The sequence below is a fragment of the Erpetoichthys calabaricus genome, chromosome 10 (genome assembly GCF_900747795.2).
Source record: "Erpetoichthys calabaricus chromosome 10, fErpCal1.3, whole genome shotgun sequence".
In the NCBI taxonomy this organism is placed as follows: Eukaryota; Metazoa; Chordata; class Cladistia; order Polypteriformes; family Polypteridae; genus Erpetoichthys; species Erpetoichthys calabaricus.
In genome coordinates, this window is record NC_041403.2 from 14,559,169 (window position 1) to 14,584,173 (window position 25,005).

Below are 25,005 nucleotides of genomic sequence, written 5' to 3' on the forward strand. Positions count from 1 at the left end.
ACATATAAGAAGCGTATAAATTATTAAACAGTAAAACATTAACATTTAAGAAGTAAAGTTACATTAAGTACTACTGCAGTGCCTTCGGGTATACCTCATTTTTTGTTTGCTCATTACATGCTTAAATGTATACATTTTTTGGTGCACCTACCCAAGAACACGCGACATATAACCGAGCGTGGGAGAAGCATGGATTTTAAACACGCGTTGAGTTCATCTGCTGGTCTCCCTCGTGGAATAACTGGTAATGTTTGACTAAAATGTACAGCGAGTAAAACGACATTACCTCCTATTTTTTTTTTTACGATCTCTGAGATCTTGCTTTTTTCGGTTCAAGGCTTCATAAGCTCTTTTATGTTGTATGGTGTACTTATCCCAAACCATCATCTTTGAATGTTGCAAGACTTTCGCCTTGTATGTAGATCGGGGTAATTACATTCATTGCATTCCTAGTCTGAATCATAATCTGATTGTATGGGTGGTTACCTGGCACTGTAGGGTTGCCACCCGTCCTTTAAAAAACGGAATCGTCCCATATTTGAGAATGAAATTGCGCGTCCCGTTTTGAATCAATATGGGACGGGATTTGTCCCGTATTTTTTTTATCATTTTTTTTAAAACAGCGTCTCATGCAAATCATCCCACACACATTTTATGAAGATGCCTCCTTTCCTACTTTTGATTGGGTAATACTTGATGTCATTGTTAGTTTGATTGGTCTTTTTAACTGTCCAGTGAGGAGGGCGGGTCTTTAAAGTAGAGTCTGCAAAGTGTTGGCACTGGGATGTGGCACCCGCTGCAGTATGCGTCCCTTATTTTTTTGTATTAAAAGTGGTAACCCTACCTGGCAGGTAACACTTATGTTTGGTCATGAAGTCGTCTAAAATCCGCCACGTGCCCTCTTTTAATTGCGAGAAGCAGATATATATAGCCAAATTCTCGCGCTTCGTTGCGGCAAAGTACTGCTTTTAATTTTTTAAGAAGAAAATAAAACCTTTTTAAACGGATCGAAAATATACCAATAACAATTTGTTAAGGATCTGTTTTTTTGTGAACCTCGCTTTTCACAGCTGTTGCGCTACGGCGTGTGTTTCGTTTATTTGACAGTATGTAGATCGTGGTAATTACATTCATGGCATTCGTTTTCTGAATCACAATCTGACTGTATGGGTGGTTACCTGCCAGGTTACGCTTGTGGTTGGTCAGGAAGTCGCCTTACATCCGCCACGTGCCCTCTTTCTGTTCTCAGAAGCAGATCATAGAATGGTTTTAATAGTTTACTTTCAAATAATGCAAAGAGTATGCAACACGTGTTTCTCCCTAATTCTGGGCTCATCAGGCATACACACTCACTGCATCCCCTCTCGGGAATCGAATCTCTATCGTCAGCGCCAGAGTTGAAGCCCCTAACGTTGCGGTCAGCAAGTCGGCTAACATCCGCCATGTGCCGTCTTTCAGTTGTGAGAAGCAGATCATAGAATGGTTGAAACTGTTGCCCCTAACGTTGCACCACGGCGTGTGGTTCGTTTATACCTCGTGTCTTCTCATTAAACTTTTATCTCGCAAATATGTTATTGCAATCCGCAGCGGGAGCGTTTCTATAAACTTAATTTAAACTTACGTTTTACACCGTGCTTTGTTTCCCTTATGAACATGCTTGTATGCTTCACTCGCTCCCTTCTCAATTGTTTACTGAATTTTTTGCTCTTCGCTGTTTGCGGCTCTTCCTTCATTTCTCCCTACTGCGTAATTTTATCTCGCGAATATGTTATTACAATCCTTAACGGGAGCGTTTCAATGAACTTAATTTAAATTACGTTTTACACGGTGCTTTGTTTCCCTTATGAAGATGCTTGTATGCTTCACTTGCTCCCTTCTCAATTGTTTAATGAATTTTTTGTTCTTCACTGTTTGCGGCTCTTACTTCATTTCTCCCTACTGCATTCACAGTCTTTTCACGTGATTACGTGGGAGGCGTGATGACGTGACACTCAACTCCGCCTCCCACGGCCATCAAGCTGCCGTCCATTACAGTATATTGTCAAAAAAGAGGTTCCAGTTATGACCATTACGCGTTGAATTTCGAAATGAAACCTGCCTAACTTTTGTAAGTAAGCTATAAGGAATCAGCCTGCCAAATTTTAGCCTTCCACCTACACGGGAAGTTGGACAATTAGTGATGAGTGAGTGAGTGAGTGAGTGAGTGAGTCAGTGAGTGAGTGAGTGAGTGAGTGAGGGAGTGAGTGAGTGAGTGAGTGAGTGAGTCAGTCAGTCAGTCAGTCAGTAGTCAGTCAGTCAGTCAGTGAGGGCTATGCCTTTTATTAATTATATAGATATATATATATAGCATATATATATATATATGACAGCAACACTCATAACATATATATACATATATTACATATATATATATATATGTGTCAATCTATGTATGTATGTATGTCTAGATATATATATATATATATATATATATATATATATATATATATATATATATATATATATATATGTAGATATGTATATATATGTGTATATATATGTAGATGTGTATATATGTAGATATGTAAATATGTATATATATGTGTCTGTGTATATATATATATATATATATGTGTGTGTGTATGTATGTGTATATATATATGTTGATATGTGTATATATATATTTATATATATATGTGTATATATATGTGGATGTGTATATGTATATATATATGTAGATATGTGTATATGTAGATATGTATATATATGTTTGTGTGTGTGTGTGTATTATATATATAAAAGACAGCAACACTCATAACAATGACAACACAATTACATTGACAATCATGTTACGTTATTTTTAAAATGTTTCCTTTTCTTTTTCATAACCTCTTTAACACACTACTTCTCATATTTTGCTATTTATCTATATATATAAAGGAGAGTTGGGATCTGAGAGACTGTGTTTGTGTGTTTGTGGAGGGATGGAGAGTTAAGGCGGGTGTTGGAGTCACGTGATCATCTCCCCTCCCATTCACCTCATTTCATTCACTTCATTTCGCTCCAAGCTGAGCTCCGCAGCTGGCGCGGTCTTGCTGTTCTGGATTTGCTTTTCACATGGCCAACTATACGTTGCATGCTCAAGAGTAAGCTCAGCGCACAACTTGGTCATATTACAACCGGAGGGGCGAACTGACAACATGGTAGACAAAGAGATCCTTAACAATTAATTATTGGTATAATTTCCCTCAGTTTATTATTTAAAATTTGAAAGCAGTACTTCACCGCTGCGAAGTGCGGGTATTTTGCTAGTTCTCTATATACCTTCACCCTATTGGAGCGATTTTTAGGAAATGTAACATTTCTTTTCACTGCTTTGTGGATGATACACAGGTTTATATTCCTGTCTGCAACTCTGCAATAAATCAACTCCACAACTGTCTGTCTGAATTAAGATCCTGGATGGCTAATAATTTTCTTGATCTAAATCAAAATAAAACGGAGGTGTTTATAGTGGGCCCATCAGCTGAAGCCCAAATTGGTCTTGGACTTCTCGGCTCTTTCTCTGTCTTTTGCAAACCTCAAGTCCACAGTCTTGGTGTTATCTTTGATAGTAACCTCTCTTTTGAGAATCAAGTAAATTCTGTAGTCAAGAGTTGCTTTTTCCAGCTTTGTCTATTAGGTAAGATCAGGCCTTTTTTATTTTCTAGGGATCTTGAGGAAGCTACTCCTGTTTTTATCTTTTCTCGCCTCGATTACTGCAGCTCAATGTATTCTGGGATTAGCAAATCCCTGATATGCAGGTTACAGTTGGTCCAGAATGCTGCCGCTTGCTTTCTGGTTGGGGCAAGAAAGTCTGATTCTGTTTCTCCAATATTAGCTTCTTTACACTGGCTGCCTGTCAGTTTTCAAATTGATTTTAAAATCTTGTTGCTAGTTTTTAAATCTTTACATGGACTTGCTCCTGCCTATTTATCTGAATTGTGTGTTTTACATCAGCCATCTATAGAGCTTAGATCTTCTGGTCAGCTGTCTCTTGTTGTCCCTTGTACCAAGTGTAAAACTAAGGGGGACAGACAGGTCTTTGGCAGCTGCTGCTCCTCACCTGTGGAACTCGTTACCTCATCACATAAAGGAGTCGTCAACAATTCAAAACAAGATTAAAGACTCAATTCTATTCACTTGCATTTCGTGACCGTCAGTAATACTCAGTGATTATGTAACATTACTTCTATTTATTATTTATCTACAGTGCATCCGGAAAGTATTCCCAGCGCACCACTTTTTCCACATTTTATTATGTTACAGCCTTATTCCAAAATGGATTCAATTCATTTTTTCCCTCAAATTCTACACACAACACCCCATAATGACAACGTGAAAAAAGTTTACTTAAGATTTTTGCAAATTTATTAAAAATAAAAAAATTGAGAAAGCACATGTACATAAGTATTCACAGCCTTTGCCGCGAAGCTCAAAATTGAGCTCAGGTGCATCCTGTTTCCCCTGATCATCCTCGAGATGTTTCTGCAGCTTCATTGGAGTCCACCTGTGGTCAATTCAGTTGACTGGACATGATTTGGAAAGGCACACACCTGTCTATATAAGGTCCCACAGTTGACAGTTCATGTCAGAGCAGAAACCAAGCATGAAGTCAAAGGAATTGTCTGTAGACCTGCGAGACAGGATTGTCTCGAGGCACAAATCTGGGGAAGGTTACAGAACAATTTCTGCTGCTTTGAAGGTCCCAATGAGCACAGTGGCCTCCATCATCTGTAAGTGGAAGAAGTTCGAAAACACCAGGACTCTTCCTAGAGCTGGCCGGCCATCTAAACTGAGCGATCGGGGGAGAAGGGCCTTAGTCAGGGAGGTGACCAAGAACCCGATGGTCACTCTGTCAGAGCTCCAGAGGTCCTCTGTGGAGAGAGGAGAACCTTCCAGAAGGACAACCGTCTCTGCAGCAATCCACCAATCAGGCCTGTATGGTAGAGTGGCCAGACAGAAGCCACTCCTTAGTAAAAGGCACATGGCAGCCCGCCTGGAGTTTGCCAAAAGGCACCTGAAGGACTCTCAGACCATGAGAAAGAAAATTCTGAACTCTTTGGTGTGAATGCCAGTAGTCACGTTTGGAGGAAACCTGGCACCGCTCATCACCAGGCCAATACCATCGCTACAGTGAAGCATGGTGGTGGCAGCATCATGCTGTGGGGATGTTTTTCAGTAGCAGGAACTGGGAGACTAGTCAGGATAAAGGGAAAGATGACTGCAGCAATGTACAGAGACATCCTGGATGAAAACCTGCTCCAGAGCGCTCTTGACCTCAGACTGGGGCGACGGTTCATCTTTCAGCAGGACAACGACCCTAAGCACACAGCCAAGATATCAAAGGAGTGGCTTCAGGACAACTCTGTGAATGTCCTTGAGTGGCCCAGACTTGAATCCGATTGAACATCTCTGGAGAGATCTTAAAATGGCTGTGCACCGACGCTTCCCATCCAACCTGATGGAGCTTGAGAGGTGCTTCAAAGAGGAATGGGCGAAACTGGCCAAGGATAGGTGTGCCAAGCTTGTGGCATCATATTCAAAAAGACTTGAGGCTGGAATTGCTGCCAAAGGTGCATCGACAAAAGTATTGAGCAAAGGGTGTGAATACTTATGGACATGGGATTTCTCAGTTTGTAAAAATCTCATGTAAACGTTTTTCACGTTGTCATTATGGGGTGTTGTGTGCAGAATTCTGAGGAAAAAAATGAATTTAATCCATTTTGGAATAAGGCTGTAACATAACAAAATGTGGAAAAAGTGATGCACTGTGAATACTGTGAATTTCCCATTGGGATTAATAAAGTATCTATCTATCTATCTATCTATCTATCTATCTATCTATCTATCTATCTATCTATCTATCTATCTATCTATCTATCTACTGTCCGGATGCACTGTACATTTGTTTTCTATATGATTCCAAAAGTTTTGATCATTTTTATAGTCAAAATCACTGAATTTTCAAATACAGGGTAGAAATGCAAGGTGCTGCAACAATGCGCCTCACCTCAGCTCGGACTTCACTCTCCGTCACACTGACGGGATTGATGTGTGCGACTGGCGCGTGCCTGCTGCTGTCTCTCTGTATGTGGCCAATATAATGTTAGCAGACACCTTTATTACACACCCTGACATTCCACAGTCTGGCTAATATCATTAATGAATGTGTGTGACATATTTAGTCTTGATGATCAGACTTATAAAACCGTAGTGAAAAGGCACAAGGTGAGTGGGGCAGACAGTAGGGGGCGCATGTGAGCCCAACAGGCGCTCATTGCTGTACTATGCAGAGGCGCTGATAAGTTACGATATCAGAAAGTCAAGTGCACTGCGGCACTCTGTTTATTTTTTATTTTGACTGACTGCCAAAATGGAAGATTAAGATTTTTAAAACTAAAGGAAAATAAGGAGGACTTTTACAAGAAAGTGACGGAGATTGTCATGGAGAAGGATAGAATAAAATACTCTAACCCTTTTGTTGAACAGTCTGTATTAAAATTGATTAAAGCATCAGAATTAAACGCTTTTATAAACACTAAATATTTCAATGTCTGCAGTGGGTTGGCGCCCTGCCCGGGATTGGTTCCTGCCTTGTGTCCTGTGTTGGCTGGGATTGGCTCCAGCAGACCCCCGTGACCCTGTGTTCGGATTCAGCGGGTTGGAAAATGGATGGATGGATGGATATTTCAATGAAGGTCATAACTGAAATCCATTTTTTTTGTACACCTCTCTATACTTTCATTTGTATTAAATGAGTGGGAATTGTGGAATTGCAAAGGCAAATTTAGAACACATGGAGGGTGAGGAGCAAATGCGCTCTCTTGCCGCTATGTAACGTTCTTTCTTATCCAAATATGCGCCTTACCTATATGTGTGTAAAGAAAACTGATGTGATATGAAACATAACCAGTAGTCAATGTGCCAATTAAATAGTGAATAAGCGACTCTTTGGGGTTCATATATTTGTAAATCTGGCTCTGAAGGAGTCCGTGCCTCACCAGCCGTGAACCTCACCGCACGTCACTGCACTTCAGTCCTGGCAGCAGAAATCGTCACCATGCAGTCTGCTGGCACCAGTGGATGACGACCTCCTCTGTGCACCTTCATCACAGGCACTCGTCAAGCGAATCTTTTCACTGTGTGGCTATCTGTGCAGTGGACGCCATTGCAACATGAACAGATCTCTCGAAATGCGTGCTCGTTTAAAGCTTAACAGTAACGTGCTTGCACAGACTGGTTTCTTGGGTTGAAACATTTGATCCTGCCGACTACACTCATTGGGCCACATGATCTGTTTGCTCATTGATAGTCAAGCTGTGTTTAACGGCATTATGAACTGCGAGTGTATTTTACTGACTTTGATATATGTGTAGGCCAGCACTTGTGGTCTTACAACAGAGAAAAACTAAAATTGTACAAATATTATGTAAAAAAGCCAGAACTAAATAAAAATAAAAATTGTTGACTCCACTGAAAACTAGAACAAAATAAAAATAAAAAATTAATTTTATAAAATAAGATAAAAACTACAATTAATATTAGAACTGAAATATCACTGGGCCCTCTGTTCAGGGTTTGTTCCTGCCTTGCACCCTATGCTGGCTGGAATAGGCTTCAGCAGACCCCCATCCCCCCCGGGTGACCCTGCTCAGGAATAAGAGGGTTAGAAAATGGCCGACTCACAATGTTAAGGCACCGCAGTATATCAGTATGTCTTGGCATAACATCTTCAGTGCTGACTACTAGTGCCATTATTACCATAAATTACAGTACATGTGGCATAGAAAGGCACTCGAAATACACATTGAAATGCGATTCAGCATGTGGCGCCAATAAGTGGATGTGGACTTGAACCAAGTTGTATGTTTAGTTGTGAAGGCACTGGGTTTGCAGAGCACTTTGTGATCCCCATTACTGTAAATGGCGATACTGGATATCAATCAGGTCCGTTGTTGCTGTGAAAGGCACTATATTAATAAAGACATTTGCCATTGTGTGGTCTGCGAGATGTGCTCTATACATCAGCATATGGACATCTTAGCAAGGAAAGGCGCTGAGCTGACCTAAGAAGCTGGCCACCGAGACAGGCAGGGGGGACTTGGGACAGACCCTCAGTGTGATTTTGTTCTGTGTAATAAATGTCTTACTGTTAATACTTTCCTTGGCTTGGTAAGGTGGTCTTGTCAGAGGCAGCAGCTGTCACCATTTTCCTGGTGGTGGTCCGTATACATCGCAGTGACCACCACCTCAGTGTGACTTGTGAGGGTCTCACGTTTCTTTCTTTTTTTTGGCTCCAGGGGGAAGCACAGAGTTCCTTCTGCTGACCGGCGTGACGGTGGCCGTGGTTAGCATCGTCATCCCTGCAGGTGAGTGGTCTTCCTATTATTCCTATTTCTTTATTTATTTATCTGGTTTGTACAATGCTATATACTGTATATATATATGGTGGGGGAGGATGCTGGTCAGGCCTGGTAGGCCCAAACGTGTTGTGAGGGTCTGCTGGGAACGTCTGGCAGAGCCCCCTGTCAGAAGTAGCTTCAACTCCCACCTCCGGCAGAACTTCGACCACATCCCGAGGGAGGTGGGGGACATTGAGTCCGAATGGGCCATGTTCCGTGCCTCTATTGTTGAGACGGCTGACCGGAGCTGTGGCCGTAAGGTGGTCGGTGCCTGTCGTGGCGGCAATCCCCGAACCCGTTGGTGGACACTGGCGGTGAGGGATGCCGTCAAGCTGAAGAAGGAGTCCTACCGGTCCCTTTTGTCCTGTGGGACCCCGGAGGCAGCTGATAGGTACCGGCAGGCCAAGCGGAATGCGGCTTTGGTGGTTGCTGAGGCAAAAACTCAGGCGTGGGAGGAGTTTGGGGAGGCCATGGAGAACGACTTTTAGACGGCTTCGAGGAGATTCTGGTCCACCATCCGGCGTCTCAGGAGGGGGAAGCAGTGCAGTGTCAACACTGTATATGGTGGGGATGGTGCGCTGCTGACCTCGACTCGGGACGTTGTGGGTCGGTGGGGGGGAGTACTTCGAAGACCTCCTCAATCCCATTAACATGCCTTCCAATGAGGAAGCAGAGCCTGGGGACTCGGAGGTGGGCTCCCCCATCTCTGGGACTGAGGTCACCGAGGTGGTCAAAAAACTCCTTGGTGGCAGGGCCCCGGGGGTGGATGAGATACGCCCGGAGTTCCTCAAGGCTCTGGATGTTGTAGGACTGTCTTGGTTGACACGTCTCTACAACATCGCATGGACATCAGGGACAGTGCCTCTGGATTGGCAGACCGGGGTTGTGGTCCCCCTCTTTAAGAAAGGGGACCGGAGGGTGTGTTCCAACTACAGAGGGATCACACTCCTCAGCCTCCCTGGAAAAGTCTATTCGGGGGTCCTGGAGAGGAGGGTCCTTCGGATAGTCGAGCCTCGGATTCAGGAGGAACAGTGTGGTTTTCGTCCTGGTCACGGAACAGTGGACCAGCTCTATACCCTTAGCAGGGTCCTGGAGGGTGCATGGGAGTTTGCCCAACCAGTCTACATGTGTTTTGTGGACTTGGAAAAGGCATTTGACCGTGTCCCTCGGGAATTCTGTGGGGGTACTCTGAGAGTATGGGGTACCGGACCCCCTGATAAGGGCTGTTCGGTCCCTGTACGATCGGTGCCAGAGCTTGGTCTGCATTGCCGGCAGTAAGTCGAACCCATTTCCAGTGAGAGTTGGACTCCGCCAGGGCTGCCCTTTGTCACCGATTCTGTTCATAACTTTTATGGACAGAATTTCTAGGCGCAGCCAGGACGTTGAGGGGGTCCGGTTTGGTGGACTCAGGATTGGGTCACTGCTTTTTGCAGATGATGTTGTCCTGTTTGCTTCATCAGGCCGTGATCTTCAGCTCTCTCTGGATCGGTTCACAGCTGAGTGTGAAGCGGCTGGGATGGGAATCAGCACCTCCAAATCCGAGACCATGGTCCTCAGCCGGAAAAGGGTGGAGTGCCCTCTCAGGGTTGGGAGCGAGATCCTGCCCCAAGTGGAGGAGTTCAAGTATCTCGGGGTCTTGTTCACGAGTGAGGGAAGAATGGAGCGTGAGATCGACAGGCGGATCGGTGCGGCATCCGCAGTAATGCGGGCATTGCATCGGTCTGTCGTGGTGAAAAAGGAGCTGAGCCGCAAGGCGAAGCTCTCAATTTACCAGTCGATCTATGTTCCTACCCTCACCTATGGTCATGAGCTATGGGTAGTGACCGAAAGAACGAGATCGCGAATACAAGCGGCTGAAATGAGTTTCCTCTGCAGGGTGTCTGGGCTTTCCCTTAAAGATAGGGTGAGAAGCTCAGTCATCCGAGAGGGGCTCAGAGTAGAGCCGCTGCTCCTCCGCATCGAGAGGAGTCAGATGAGGTGGCTCGGGCATCTGATCAGGATGCCTCCTGGACGCCTCCCTGGTGAGGTGTTCCGGGCATGTCTAACTGGGAGGAGGCCCCAGGGAAGACCCAGGACACACTGGAGGGACTATGTCTCTCGACTGGCCTGGGAATGCCTTGGGATTCTCCCGGAAGAGCTAGAAGAAGTGGCCGGGGAGAGGGAAGTCTGGGCATCTCTGCTCAAGCTGCTGCCCCCGCGACCCGACCTCGGATAAGCGGAAGAGAATGGATGGATGGATGGATCAATGGATGGATGGATGGATGGATGGATATACTGTATACCCTGCCGTTCTATCTGAAACTCTGTGAAGTGCCTTGACCATGGGAAAGGCACTATATAAATAAAATGTATTATTATTATTATTCCTGAGCGTTACATGGCATTTCTATCTTACGTTCGATTCATTTTGAAGCTGTTTGTTTATCATTTTTGAGCAAAAAAAAGCAGAAGAAAATAAAACCGTAACATTTTCTTTTGTTGCTTCTGCAACTTTGTTGAGGGTCTCCAGTGGGCTGCTCTCCCTAAATTTGTCAGCAGGGTCGCCTGTACGTTTGGTCAACTGGCCACTCTACAAATGTGTGTCTGTCAGTGGGCCCTGCGGTGGACCCCAAGTTCAGGGTCTCAGAGGACCACCGCCTGTCCTGACTGCTACGGCTGCAAGGCAGGAACTAACTCCGGATGGGCCGCCACTCCCCACGGATGAGGGGATCTCCACTTAGGACTAATGATTTAGGGGTGATTTTGTGTTGTATATTTGTCATTAATTTAGCCCGGGCAGCATGGTGACGCAGTGGGTAGCGCTGCTGCCTCGCAGTTGGGAGACCTGGGGACCTGGGTTCACTTCCCTGGTCTTCCCTGTGTGGAGTTTGCATGTTCTCCCCGTGTCTGCGTGGGTTTCCTCCCACAGTCCAAAGACATGCTGGTTAGGTGGATTGGCGATTCTAAATTGGCCCTAGTGTGTGTTTGTGTGTGTCCTGTGGTGGGTTGGCACCCTGCCCGGGATTGGTTCCTGCCTTGTGCCCTGTGTTGGCTGGGATTGGCTCCAGCAGACCCCCGTGACCCTGTGTTTGGATTCAGCGGGTTGGAAAATGGATGGATGGATTAATTTAGCCCACTTTACAGAGGTCTGTTCTCACTTGGCCATTAAAGAGGCCTTTCCTGTTGATCAGCATCAAAAAACCCAAATAAAAACCACTAGGATTTCATGTTGTGGAACAATAAAGTGTGAAAAATTCCAAGGGGGTGAAGACTTTTGCCAGCTGCTGTCCATTTTATCGTGGTGGGCTAGCAACCTGCCATCCTGCAGTATACAGCACTATGTATGTTGTGACCTGCAGGGGGCGCAGCAGCACCCCAGTGCAAATCCAAGCTTTAATTGTAACAAATTCCCCTAAAAGAGGCTTCCAGAAACACAACACAGTTAAAGATTCTCTTCTCCTCCTCCCAGGTGAGTTTTGTGCTCTTTGCACCCAACCTGGGTGAGGCAGAGTGGCTCCTTTTAGATAAGACATTGAAAGGCAACCTTTTTCGAGTTGCGGTGCACTAAGTCCAAAAATTTTCTTTCACGGCGCACCTGAGGGACTGCCCATAAATAAAGTCGTGACGATACGATCTATGGACAATCACCAATAAAAACAGTTAATTTTACAAGTTTGAAAGACATTTTATTAATAAAGGAATCAAAGGATAAATCTTAAATTTAATTAATGTGAACGTTGAGATTGTTTTTCAGCACATATGAGATTGATGCGAGGATCAATTTTCGAAAGACAGACACGCATTTCCTTGTCGATCATTTGAAGTCTCTCGCGTTTCTTAGACTTCATTTCCGTAAGACTCTCGAAATAACTGATCGGATTGCCCATCTGCTCACGATGCTTTGTCTCAATGTGGCGATGCAGTTTACTTGGCAACATTGCTTCGTTGCTGAGAGTTCTTCGGCAAATCAAGCAAAACGGCAGTGATGGGTCATTATCAGATGGAATGAATCCATATTTAAGATAATCTTCATCGTATTTCCGCTTTTTTCCTGTTGATGTTACAGTTTTCTTATCTTGCCTGTTCTCGTTCGGTTTATCTTTCTTATCACTTGCATCGTTTCTAATTAGAAATGTCTCCATCTAAGTTTTTTGGGAGTTTTTAGAATAAACTATGTATGAATTTTAATTAAAATTACCGTAAATAAAAAGCGAGTGATAATCGTTGAGAATTAAATTACAAGGAAGTATCGAATGCTTGCATCACAACAAAATGTTTTTCACCACAAAGAACTGGAAAAGGTCACTGAGTTTACAAAGTTTACTGTGTTGATCAGCGGTGTCAGAGTGAAAATAAGGTTCATTTTTCCATAGTAATACTCAGACGATTAAGTGGTGAGAGCTGCAGCTACAGCGATATTCTCTCGTCGGCAAGAGCCGAAATGTAGCGTTCGTATTTTCTCGTTCTGTATTTGCTCCGCCTTCTTCTATCCGTACAGTGAGCGAGATCTTCTAACGACGAGACTTTTTAAATCTCATGAGATGTGTTTTTGACACCGCTGGTGTTGATATTATGATGAACTAGCAAGCCCGCAATTCTCTAGAGAATCGTAAATCCAATGGCAATCAGTTTCTGTTCCGTCCGACATCTGGATGGATGACATATCATGGAGGTTGGGAACGTCTGGGGAAATGTCATTTAATTAAATAAGCATATCTGTACTAAAGCGGTTTCGTTTTGTGGAGACGTGATTCCGTTACCTTTGCTGACACCGACTGCTGGCAGAGTGGAGCACAAGCAAGTTCAGTTTACAGGTTGTGGTGTTCGTGTGCCAGCCACTGAGTCTGGGAAGCCACTTGGTTTGAGTCTGTGACCGTTATCCATATTACTAACCGAGAATGGTAAACCGGATGGCATGGACGCAGGTACACGGCGATGGGACCATGAGACATACTGCGCAGGCGCGTACAGCGCACGTCTCATAGACCGCCAGCGAAGTCGTATCCACCGCGAACGAAGGTGTCACGGCCCAAAAACGAAAGAGCTCAACTGACGTGAATGAGAAATGAAGCAACAACGCGCCCATAGCTAACGACACAGCCACACACAAAAGAGGATTCTGCGCTGCAGCCCGGATTCAAACGGAAGAGGCTACGGAGGTCCTACAGGTCCACAAAGAGGATTCGGAGGCGTCACTGCCATATTGTGAGTGGCACTACTATGGAAGGCGCAGGCGTCGCCGCCATATTGTGAGTGGCACTACTGTGGAGTGAAATAAGGAATAATGTGCTGCTTGGGATTGTACAAACCGCTGAACGCTTTACACCGAATTCAAACACAATACAGCTCAACGATACAAACACGAGCCCACCTGGATAAGATCAATGAACGCAGGCGCCTACAACGCGCGTCTGAAACTGCGGAAGCAAAGCAGGCACGGGTTCAAAACGAACAAGCTCGACTGACGGATATACAAACACGAGCCCGGCTGGATAAAATCAATGAACGCAGGCGCCTACAACGCGCGTCTGAAATGCCGCAAGCAAAGTGGGCACGGCTCCAAGACGAACGAGCTCGACTAATGTATTTCAGGATACCCAACGCTGGGGGTAGGCGAGCAAAGCGAGCAGGGGGCGGAGCCCCCCTTGTGTGATCTATATCACTGGCACAGTGGATTACAGCAAGTGCAGTGTACAGGTTGTGTTGTTCGGGCGCCACCTACTGACTCTGGGAAGCTGCTGCGTTTGACTCTCGGGCGCGCGCCACGGCGTAGTACGTATGCGCCTCGGTGGGAAGCCGCTGCGTGATCGTATATGCGGTGGTGTGGGCGGTCGCGTCCGGGCGGCTGTACAACCTGGCGTGCACGCTTTACCTCAGGTTTAGTTCACAGGTCGTAGGCATGGTAAAGTTTCCATTTAATTCAATAACCCTATTTGAACTAAAGCGGTTTCTTTGTGTGGGCGCCTTCGTTCATTGTGTATATCCATACAGGCTCGTTTACAGGTCGTAGCCATACGGGCTCGTGTTTGTATTACTAATCGTTGAGCTCCCTCCATTTGCGTACGTGCCTCCTTTGCCTGTGCTGTGTCAAAGGCGCGTTGTGGGCGCGCTCGTTCATTGTGTTTATCCATACGGGCTCGTTTTGTATTTGTGGGAGCCTCCTGTCACAGTGGAGTAGAGCAAGTGTGGTTTACAGGTTGTGTTGTTTGGGCGCCACCTACTGACTCTGGGAAGGCGCTGCGTTCGACTCTGGGGCGCCACGGCGGAGTATGCATGCGCCTCGGTGCGTCCGCCGTGCATAAATTTGCATAAATTAAACTGTGGTTTAGTAATATAGATAGATGGTGAACAGCGAAAATTTTAACTTGCATTCAAAATAAATACATTTCTTTATTCAACAATCTGATTAACCGTTATCTGTTTTTCCAACATAAAATATTTTTTTTAAACATTATCTTTTTAATCAACCAAAAGTTCAAAAACACTAGCAATTTTAAATATTTTACAAAAGTTTTCGCGGCGCCCCTAGAAAATTCGCGCCAGTTGCCCGACAGTGAAAGACTTCCGATGCCAGGGCATTGCACATAAGAAGCACTTCTGGGTTAGGCAGAAGCCCCACAAAGTAGGGCAGCACCCCCGGATGGTACCCATGGAACCCAACAGGGCTATGCCATGGAACTACACTTCCTCAGCGTGCCCCGCAAGTGTGCATATGGGTACCATGGCCCAGGTATGCTGCCATCTAACATGTCAGGGAAGCATATGGTCCAGGCAGATTGACTTTCCCTCTCCCTCCATTATACTGGCATCCCAGTTGAATAAGGGTCCTCAGATCCGCTTCTGTATCCACTTCTACAGTATGTTGGCATCTTCTGCCATCCTCCTGACTGAGGCACCTTGCCTGCCTGCCTTCCTGCCTACTCACTACCTTGGCCTGCTGGCTAAGTAAAGAATCGTGAACCAACCCAGCAGGGATGCCAGCCCACGTCTGCCATCCATCACAATGTGAGCAGAGTCATTTAAAAAGACGTGACACGATCGTCTGATTTCCTCCCACAGTCCAAAGACATGCAGGCCAGGTGGGTTGGCGTTCACCCTGAGATGGACCACTGCCCTGTCCAGGTGTTTATTCCTGCATGGTGCCCTGTGAATGCTGGGAGAGGCTCCAGCTCCCCCTCGACCCTGCTCTGGTTAAGCAGGACCAGAAAATGAATGGATGGGTGGATTAGGAATGAAAAACTACAAAGGTGCACAACTGCAGAATGAGCATCACACTTCATGGTTCCCAGTAGAACAGCGACAGGTCACTCTGTCCTTTGTGAAATAAGGAGAGAGTCAAAAAACTGCAGACGTCTGTAATAATTCCCAGCTGGATGGAAAAATGACTTGGCGCCCCCTTGTGGCGAGATGAAAAAAACTGCTGGTGCATCCACACTGCTCGAGCTCATCCAATCAAACGACACCTGACGTCAGGAAGTTGCCTGCTTCTGTGCCAGTTGGATGGAACTTGAGGTGGGGCATAAGTGATGCCAGGCTTGTTCTCCTTGGCGTTCACCCCTTTAGCAGACCCCCAGTGCACTTGTAAAACAGTCTGCATCAAAGAGTGAGCAGTCGTGCATGTGTGACACCTTCCACCTGTCACTGTCAAACCTTCTTACTCCAGCTCTGGGAGTCTATCGTGGCAGGAACCCAGCCGGGTTAATTCACTAATATTCATTCATTACATTTCTAACTTCTCAAAGTCAGTCAGTCAGTCATTGTCCAACCTGCACGGGGGTCTGCCTGAGCCAATCCGGGCCAGCACAGGGTGCAAGGTAGGAACAAACCCCGGGCAGGGCGCCAGCCCACTGCAGGGCACACACCCACACACCAAGCGCACGCTAGGGACAATTTAGAATCGCCAAGGCACCTAACCTGCATGTCGTTGGACTGTGGGAGGAAACCCACGCAGACACGGGAAGAACATGCAAACTCCATGCAGGGAGGACCCGGGAAGCAAACCGGTCTCCTTACAGCAAGGTGCTTTACATGAACAGTGAGGAGCCACTTCAACCACCAGCAATATGCAGCACCCACCTGGCAGCCATTGCCACACATTAGAGATGGGCATTTTGACTGACTTGACCGAATTGATTCTTTCAAACTGCCTGTTCAAGTGAACTGATACTTTTGATTCATTTGATTTGTTAGATTTATTTAAAGTCTGGTGTACAAGAGGGAGTCCTTGGTGGTCCACTCTGATCCTATCACAAATATATCATTTCATAATTTGTACATTATTTTGATATGTAGTTAGGTATGTGTGTTGTGACCACAAGGGGGCACCACTGAGCCCCACAACAACCTGACAACACGGCACGGCACGGCACGGAATGAATACTAAAAACCTGAAACACGACGGCACCCTGAAGCCCAGTTCAAAGTCGGTCGAGCTGATGGCAACTGAGAGAGAGACGTCAATGGCACAGCAATACACAGCAATGCCTGGCGTTTTGTTTGTTTTACTTGCTATACCCCAATGCCCGCCCCAGGAATCCACTGGTAACACTTTGGTCTTTTTTTCATAAAACAGGACAAGAGGGTATAGAAGCGAGGTTTAGATGTCACATATAGCCCAGAGCAAGAACTTTAGCATTTATTCACCATGAAAGGCACTATATAGACTATTGGAGGTAACAGTCTGGTGCCCCCTCCAGGGTTATTACCTGCTTTGCTGCAGAGGCTCCGGTCCCCCTCGTGACCAAGGACTGGATTAAGCCCTGATCTCCAGACCACAGCTGGCTTCTCCCGTGTTCTGCTTTGTCATGTCATGGGCACTCATGTTTTGTGCTCCTCTTTCTTCCCACAGCGGTCATCAGCCTGGTGTTTACCAGCAGCTTCCTCATCTGGAGAAACTGGAGGAGGAAAAACACAAAGAGCATGAACTTTGACAATCCCGTCTACAGGAAGACCACCGAAGAGGACGAGGACGATGAAATCCACATTGGCAGGACGGAGCACATTGGGCATGTGTATCCTGCGGTAAGTGCGTCCAACTGCATGCACTGTGATGTAAACTGTGAAAGGTACTATCTAAAGGGTAAGTGTCAGTCGGTGTCCACCCAGCTGCTGTGTCTCTGTCATTCCAACTGATGGCACATTACAAACATTTTAGTAATAAAGTGCATTGCATTTGTTGTTCCAACAGATGGTGCATTACAAACATTAACACCGCTTTTAAAACCCCATACCAAATGGGATATAACAGAAACATACATTGCAGTTGTCATTCCAACAGATAACGCATCACATTTTTAGTAATAAAATGCATTGAACTTGCTGTTCCAACAGATGGTGCATCACAAACTTTAACACCGCTTTTAAAACCCCATACCAAATGGGATACAACAGATGACGCATCACATTTTTAGTAATAAAATGCATTGAGTGGTGGCACAGTGGTAGCGCTGCTGCCTCGCAGTAAGGAGACCTGTGGCTTCACTTCCTGGGTCTTCCCTGCCTGCATGTTCTCCCCGTGTCTGCGTGGGTTTCCTCCCACAGTCCAAAGACATGCAGGTTAGGTGTATTGGCGATCCTAAGTTGTCCCTAGTGTGTGCTTGGTGTGTGTGTGCCCTGCTGTGGGCTGGCGCCCTGCCTGGGATTTGTTCCTGCCTTGCGCCCTGTGTTGGCTGGGATTGGCTCCAGCAGACCCCGTGACCCTGTGTTAGGATTCAGCGGGTTGGATAATGGATGGATGAAATGCATTGAATTTGCTGTTCCAACAGATGGTGCATTACAAACATTAACACCGCTTTTACAAACCCCATAGCAAATGGCAAAAATCAGAAACATTCATTGCAGTTGTCTTCCAACAGATGACGCATCACATTTTTAGTAACAAAATGCATTGAACTTGCTGTTCCAACAGATGGTGTATCACAAACATTAACACTGCTTTTAAAACCCCATACCAAATGGGATATAACAGAAACATACATTGCAGTTGTTATTCCAACAGATGACGCATCACATTTTAGTAATAAAATGCATTGAGTGGTGGCACGGTGGTGCAGTGGTAGCGCTGCTGCCTCGCAGTTAGGAGACCTGGGTTCGCTTCCTGGGTCCTCCCAGCGTGGACTTTGCATGTTCTCCCCGTGTCTGCGTGGGTTTCCTCCCACAGTCCAAAGACATGCAGTTTCGGTGCATTGGTGATCCTAAATTGTCCCTAGTGTGTGCTTGGTGTGTGGGTGTGTGTGCGCTGCTTTGGGCTGGTGCCCTGCCCGGGGTTTGTTCCTGCCTTGCGCCCTGTGTTGGCTGGGATTGGCTCCAGCAGACCCCCGTGACCCTGTGTTAGGATTCAGCGGGTTGGATAATGGATGGATGGATGGATGAAATGCATTGAATTTGCTGTTCCAACAGATGGTGCATTACAAACATTAACACTGCTTTTAAAACCCCATACTAAATGGCATATAACAGATATACACACTGCATGGTGCACTGCAAATGTTAACAATGCGGTCCTTTGATTACTTAGATTTCAACCCCACTTAGACAGGTAGCACAGCTAGTATAAAAAATGGGGCAGATTCATTGCAAAATATTTTTTCCACAATAGGTGCTCCATAAAATTAAGGATTTGTATATTTTATTAATATGAGGGGCAGTCAAAAAGTCCCCGGAATTGCGATATAGCGGGAGAGTGAGAGATTAGATTACACACACATTGTTGTGGAGGGGAGCGCAGCACGTCTGTAGACCAGTTACAGCAGGTCTGGATTGCTTTTGCCGTGTAGTATTGTTTTAATTACCGTTTGAGTTAGACTTGTGCGTAGTCATTCGGCGCAGTGTTGGAGTTCGAACAACGAGCTAACATCAAGTTCATGTGCAAATTGGGAAATCGGCTTCGGATACGCTAGTGGCATTGCAGATTTGAAAATGAGACGTGTCTGCGCAAAGTTGGTTCTGAGGCTGCTGACCACGGATCAGATGGGACTTCGTATGTTTGTTGCTGGACCATAAACTTGCTGCAGCCTAACTCAAATGAAATGAATGAAAACAATGCTTAGTGAGCCTGTCCAGAGCAGATGCCTGATGGATGGCAGGAGATGTCATGTTACCAGCTCCTGGTGTAACGTTTCTCCCTTCCTGACAAGAGTGTCAAACCTGCTGCTTTAAGTCTGTCCCATAGGGGGCACCGATTCGGGATGTCATTCTTGTTTCAGATCTGTAATGTGGACTTTACTGTTCAGCAAGCAACACGCTGTGTGCAGTCTGCGTAAAGGCAAAAGTCCCTTTAGGATCTAGAAAGTGGGCATTGATGTATTTTATAGTGCCTTTCCTAGCTAGTAATTAATACCGCTCATATCTATTTCTTTCATAAAGTGCCTTTCATATACATACATACACATATACAGTATACACACATATATATACATATACATATATATATATGTATATATATTTATATGTATATGTGTATATATATATATATATATATATATATATATATATATATATATATATATATACATATATATATGTATATATGTATATATATTTATTATATATATACTAGTCATTAGAACAGTAGTGCATAAACATTAGTAGGAACAGTCTATATTAAAATGGCAAGGGTCTTTGACCTCATTCTTTTTGTTGGTCGTATTTTTCTTTCTTTCAGCCTTTCTTTTGTTGATGTTTACTTGCTGAGCTGACCGTCCTTCGTGGGCTGCCACCGTGTATTGTGTGTCTTTAATTTTCTGTGACAGTAATACTGTCTTGTACGGCTCTATTCAATAAGGGCGCGTAGATAATTTAGTTCAAATGGCTCTGGAATATGTGAAGAGCAACAGGTGCAGATCTTTATTTACGTGCGCCTTTATTCGCTGCGCCCAATTGAGGTCGTCCTTTTGAGGCTCGCCTTTTTGTGCGCGCCCTTATTGAAGGATACCGTCTTGTACATCCGCTGGCTTGTACGTCCGTAATATACTTTTAATTTTCTCTGGCGGTAATACAGGCGTGCGCGTCGGTAATATGCCTTTACTCTCCTCTGACAGTAATACTGGCTTGTATGTGGCTGTAATATGCGTCACTGTATTGTGTACCTTTAATTTCCTCTCGCAGTAATACTGGTTTGTGACAGTAATATCGTGCATTGCACCGTGCCCTGCGCATGTGCACTTCACCAGAAGACACACACACACGGACACCTGGACGCACATAGGGATTTTATTAAAGAGAATATATATATATATATATACAGTGGTGTGAAAAACTATTTGCCCCCTTCCTGATTTCTTATTCTTTTGCATGTTTGTCACACAAAATGTTTCTGATCATCAAACACATTTAACCATTAGTCAAATATAACACAAGTAAACACAAAATGCAGTTTGTAAATGGTGGTTTTTATTATTTAGGGAGAAAAAAAATCCAAACCTACATGGCCCTGTGTGAAAAAGTAATTGCCCCCTTGTTAAAAAATAACCTAACTGTGGTGTATCACACCTGAGTTCAATTTCCGTAGCCACCCCCAGGCCTGATTACTGCCACACCTGTTTCAATCAAGAAATCACTTAAATAGGAGCTGCCTGACACAGAGAAGTAGACCAAAAGCACCTCAAAAGCTAGACATCATGCCAAGATCCAAAGAAATTCAGGAACAAATGAGAACAGAAGTAATTGAGATCTATCAGTCTGGTAAAGGTTATAAAGCCATTTCTAAAGCTTTGGGACTCCAGCGAACCACAGTGAGAGCCATTATCCACAAATGGCAAAAACATGGAACAGTGGTGAACCTTCCCAGGAGTGGCCGGCCGACCAAAATTACCCCAATAGCGCAGAGACGACTCATCCGAGAGGTCACAAAAGACCCCAGGACAACGTCTAAAGAACTGCAGGCCTCACTTGCCTCAATTAAGGTCAGTGTTCACGACTCCACCATAAGAAAGAGACTGGGCAAAAACGGCCTGCATGGCAGATTTCCAAGACGCAAACCACTGTTAAGCAAAAAGAACATTAGGGCTCGTCTCAATTTTGCTAAGAAACATCTCAATGATTGCCAAGACTTTTGGGAAAATACCTTGTGGACTGATGAGTCAAAAGTTGAACTTTTTGGAAGGCAAATGTCCCGTTACATCTGGCGTAAAAGGAACACAGCATTTCAGAAAAAGAACATCATACCAACAGTAAAATATGGTGGTGGTAGTGTGATGGTCTGGGGTTGTTTTGCTGCTTCAGGACCTGGAAGGCTTGCTGTGATAGATGGAACCATCAATTCTACTGTCTACCAAAAAATCCTGAAGGAGAATGTCCGGCCATCTGTTCGTCAACTCAAGCTGAAGCGATCTTGGGTGCTGCAACAGGACAATGACCCAAAACACACCAGCAAATCCACCTCTGAATGGCTGAAGAAAAACAAAATGAAGACTTTGGAGTGGCCTAGTCAAAGTCCTGACCTGAATCCAATTGAGATGCTATGGCATGACCTTAAAAAGGCGGTTCATGCTAGAAAACCCTCAAATAAAGCTGAATTACAACAATTTTGCAAAGATGAGTGGGCCAAAATTCCTCCAGAGCGCTGTAAAAGACTCATTGCAAGTTATCGCAAACGCTTGATTGCAGTTATTGCTGCTAAGGGTGGCCCAACCAGTTATTAGGTTCAGGGGGCAATTACTTTTTCACACAGGTAGGTAGGTTTGGATTTTTTTTTCTCCCTAAATAATAAAAACCACCATTTACAAACTGCATTTTGTGTTTACTTGTGTTATATTTGACTAATGGTTAAATGTGTTTGATGATCAGAAACATTTTGTGTGACAAACATGCAAAAGAATAAGAAATCAGGAAGGGGGTTTTTCACACCACTGTATATACACACATATACACACACACATATATCTTCATATATAATATGCTACTGTGGCTGTACGTTTGTCTGTCCAGGATTTTAAATCACCTGTTGCTTGCAAACCGTTTGACTGATTGACCTGAAATTTGGTACTCATATACTACGTGACGTTTACTATCCGCTTTGGGGTGATGATTGACCTCCAAGGTTATTCCTCTTTTTATTTTTATTTTATTATACAATCAAATCTCGGTAGGGCCGACCGTGAAGCGCATGCATACGGGCGCCATTCTCATCCCTACCACCTTCACCATCACTTCCTCTACCTCTTCATATCTTAAATCATTCTTGAGGCAGATTGAAGACTTAAGTGCCAGCTTAAGTGAAAAATTAAGAAAAACGTTCTAAGTAATTGCAACATAAACACTGACTTAATCAGTTTTAACACGAAAAGATGCTGACGAAAGAAGCGGGCCGCTAGAGTGGAGATAAGAAGAGCTGCTCAGGAAGCAGCAAGAGCATCAACCTCTGAGCAAACAAATGGTAAACGTACAGAGATAGGGAAAGAAAACTAGGAACGCTCACGTCAAGTGTATTCACTGCACGTTATCATGTAGTGCACCGTTACTGGTATATACACTGTATGTCATATATATATATATACACACACACACACATACATACAGTACATACATACACATTTTATATATTATATAGCGTCTTTCCTATTTATATATCTATCTGTTATATTGCACCTTTCATGTCAATTTACACCATACAGTGCCTTTTTCATGCCTTTCACATGTGTCTGTTGATCTTATACTCTTTTTCACATCTATTTATCTGTCATATGTCACATCTGTCTACTGTGCCTATCTATCTATTATATAAAAAATGTCATATCTGTCTGCCTATCTGTTATATATTGCCTTTCAAATCTATTTATTTATGGTTCCATTGTTATCTCTCTAGTGTATATAGTGCCTTTCATGTCTGTTTCCTACCTGTAGTGCCTATCTATTGAACAGTGCCTTTCATATCTATTATATTCTGCCTTTCAAATCTATTTATTTATGTTGTATGGTTCCTGTAACATCTCTCTAGTGTATATAGTGCCTTTCACATCTGTTTTCTGTATATAGTGCTATGTCACTCAGGGCCGTGCCCATCTCTGCCCCCCACTACCTCTCATTGCCCTCATGTCCCTAACGCGTTTTTCTCCTCTCTGCCTCACAGCGTGTGGCTCTCAGCCTGGAGGACGATGGCTTACCCTGAAGACCAACAGCGTTGTGCTCCCCGATGTCTGCAGCGTCGATGGAGGAGAGAAGACCACTGGCTGAAGGAGCCAAGGAGTCGCCGGCGTTCTCACATCCAAGGGGTTGCACTGCTAGTTGTTCTTAGGCTTAGAGTTTTGGGGTCTCATTATTGGGGGGTGGGGGGGGGGTGTTGCAGGGTCAGACTTGACCCATTCTGACCACGTCAGGTGGACTTCATATGCAGACGCGAGCGAGTGCTCGCCAGGTACCCTGGGGTGCTGTGCGGGACGGGGAAATTCTCTACCCAGCGTTGTGTAAAGTGACTTTTCCTATCACTGCTTTGTATTCCTGTAAATGTTATTTTTTTACTGTAAATAAGAGTGAAGCTTTTTCCGTCACCGTTTTCAACAAACCAATAGCGTGGATCGATTAGAAGCAGGTGGGAAAGACAACACAAGCCGGCAGTAACTGCACCTGCATGGGAGGCCTGCTGGCCAGGCGACACGGGGTTAAAGCGATCGGTGGGCTTGTGGTAGAAGGCACTGAGGCACTTGGCTGCACTGGCTCCAGTGGGGGGGGCAGCCTGGGCGGCTTTCGAAACTCCAAAGGAACGAGGAGGCGAGTGGGACGAGAGCGAGGAGGCGGCGTCTGTCCAGAAAGGCAGACGTTGAGAGTCACATTTATAAGGTGACCCTCCAGACATTTGTTAACGCGCTTCTGATGAAATTCTCCATCTAAAGGAACATTGTTATTAATGCGTAAATAAATCGAGAGCCTCAAAATGAGACTAATGGCAGCAAGTTGACCATCATGTGGACGAGTGACATCGAGCTCCACGGTGGAAGGGGAAAAGAGCAAATCCACCTAAAATAAAAAAGAGAATAAAACTGAAAAAGTGAATAAAATCAGGGCTGACCGACACAAGAGCCTCATGGAAACAGGGAGGTCACAGTGGACACCGGAAAGGCCGTCGTGTGTAACTTAAAATCTTCAATAAATAATACACAAAAGTGACATTAAATAATCGCCCCACAAAATGACAAACACAACCTAATTGTTTCGGTAGAAGACAAACACGTGAGGAAACACGATACCGCAGAGTTGTCGAAGAAACGGATAACGTCTTCCTCTGTAAATCCCACATCCATCTTAATCTTGCTCCTAACTGGTATCTTCCCAGAAGCCCCTGTCGATGACATAGTGCTGATTTTTGGGCTTACTTTGTACATTTTCTGTTTTAGCCAGGAGTAGTCAGGTGGTGCAGCGACCCTCAAGCATGATGGGAATTGGAGTCCTGTCAGGTAGCACTGTTAGAAATGACCCTTTTTTTTTTTGTTGTTTTTGGTCCTCCTTTTTCTCTTTTTCTCTCATCGCCGGGTCCACTTTTCTACTTTTCCTTTCTAGGACTAGTCACAATTTTCCACAATGGTTTGAACCTTATTACCACAGGACATGGTGCAAAGAATCCACAAAAAACGTAGACGTCAACGCTCAGTATCTTTTTTTATCCCCCCTC

General features: G+C 44.7%; 1 protein-coding gene across 1 annotated transcript in view; it reads left to right on the top strand.

Annotated features, from left to right (window-relative positions):
- lrp8 (low density lipoprotein receptor-related protein 8, apolipoprotein e receptor) overlaps nt 1–24,082 on the top strand; it is a 485,237-nt gene extending 461,155 nt beyond the window's left edge. Inside the window, exons 17-19 of the mRNA XM_051932703.1 lie at nt 8,322–8,390; nt 17,251–17,423; nt 23,470–24,082. Of these exons, the coding sequence (XP_051788663.1) occupies nt 8,322–8,390; nt 17,251–17,423; nt 23,470–23,508 (281 nt within the window). The 3' untranslated portion in view covers nt 23,509–24,082. The remainder of the gene's footprint in view (nt 1–8,321; nt 8,391–17,250; nt 17,424–23,469) is intronic.
- The last annotated feature ends 923 nt before the right edge of the window (nt 24,083–25,005 follow it).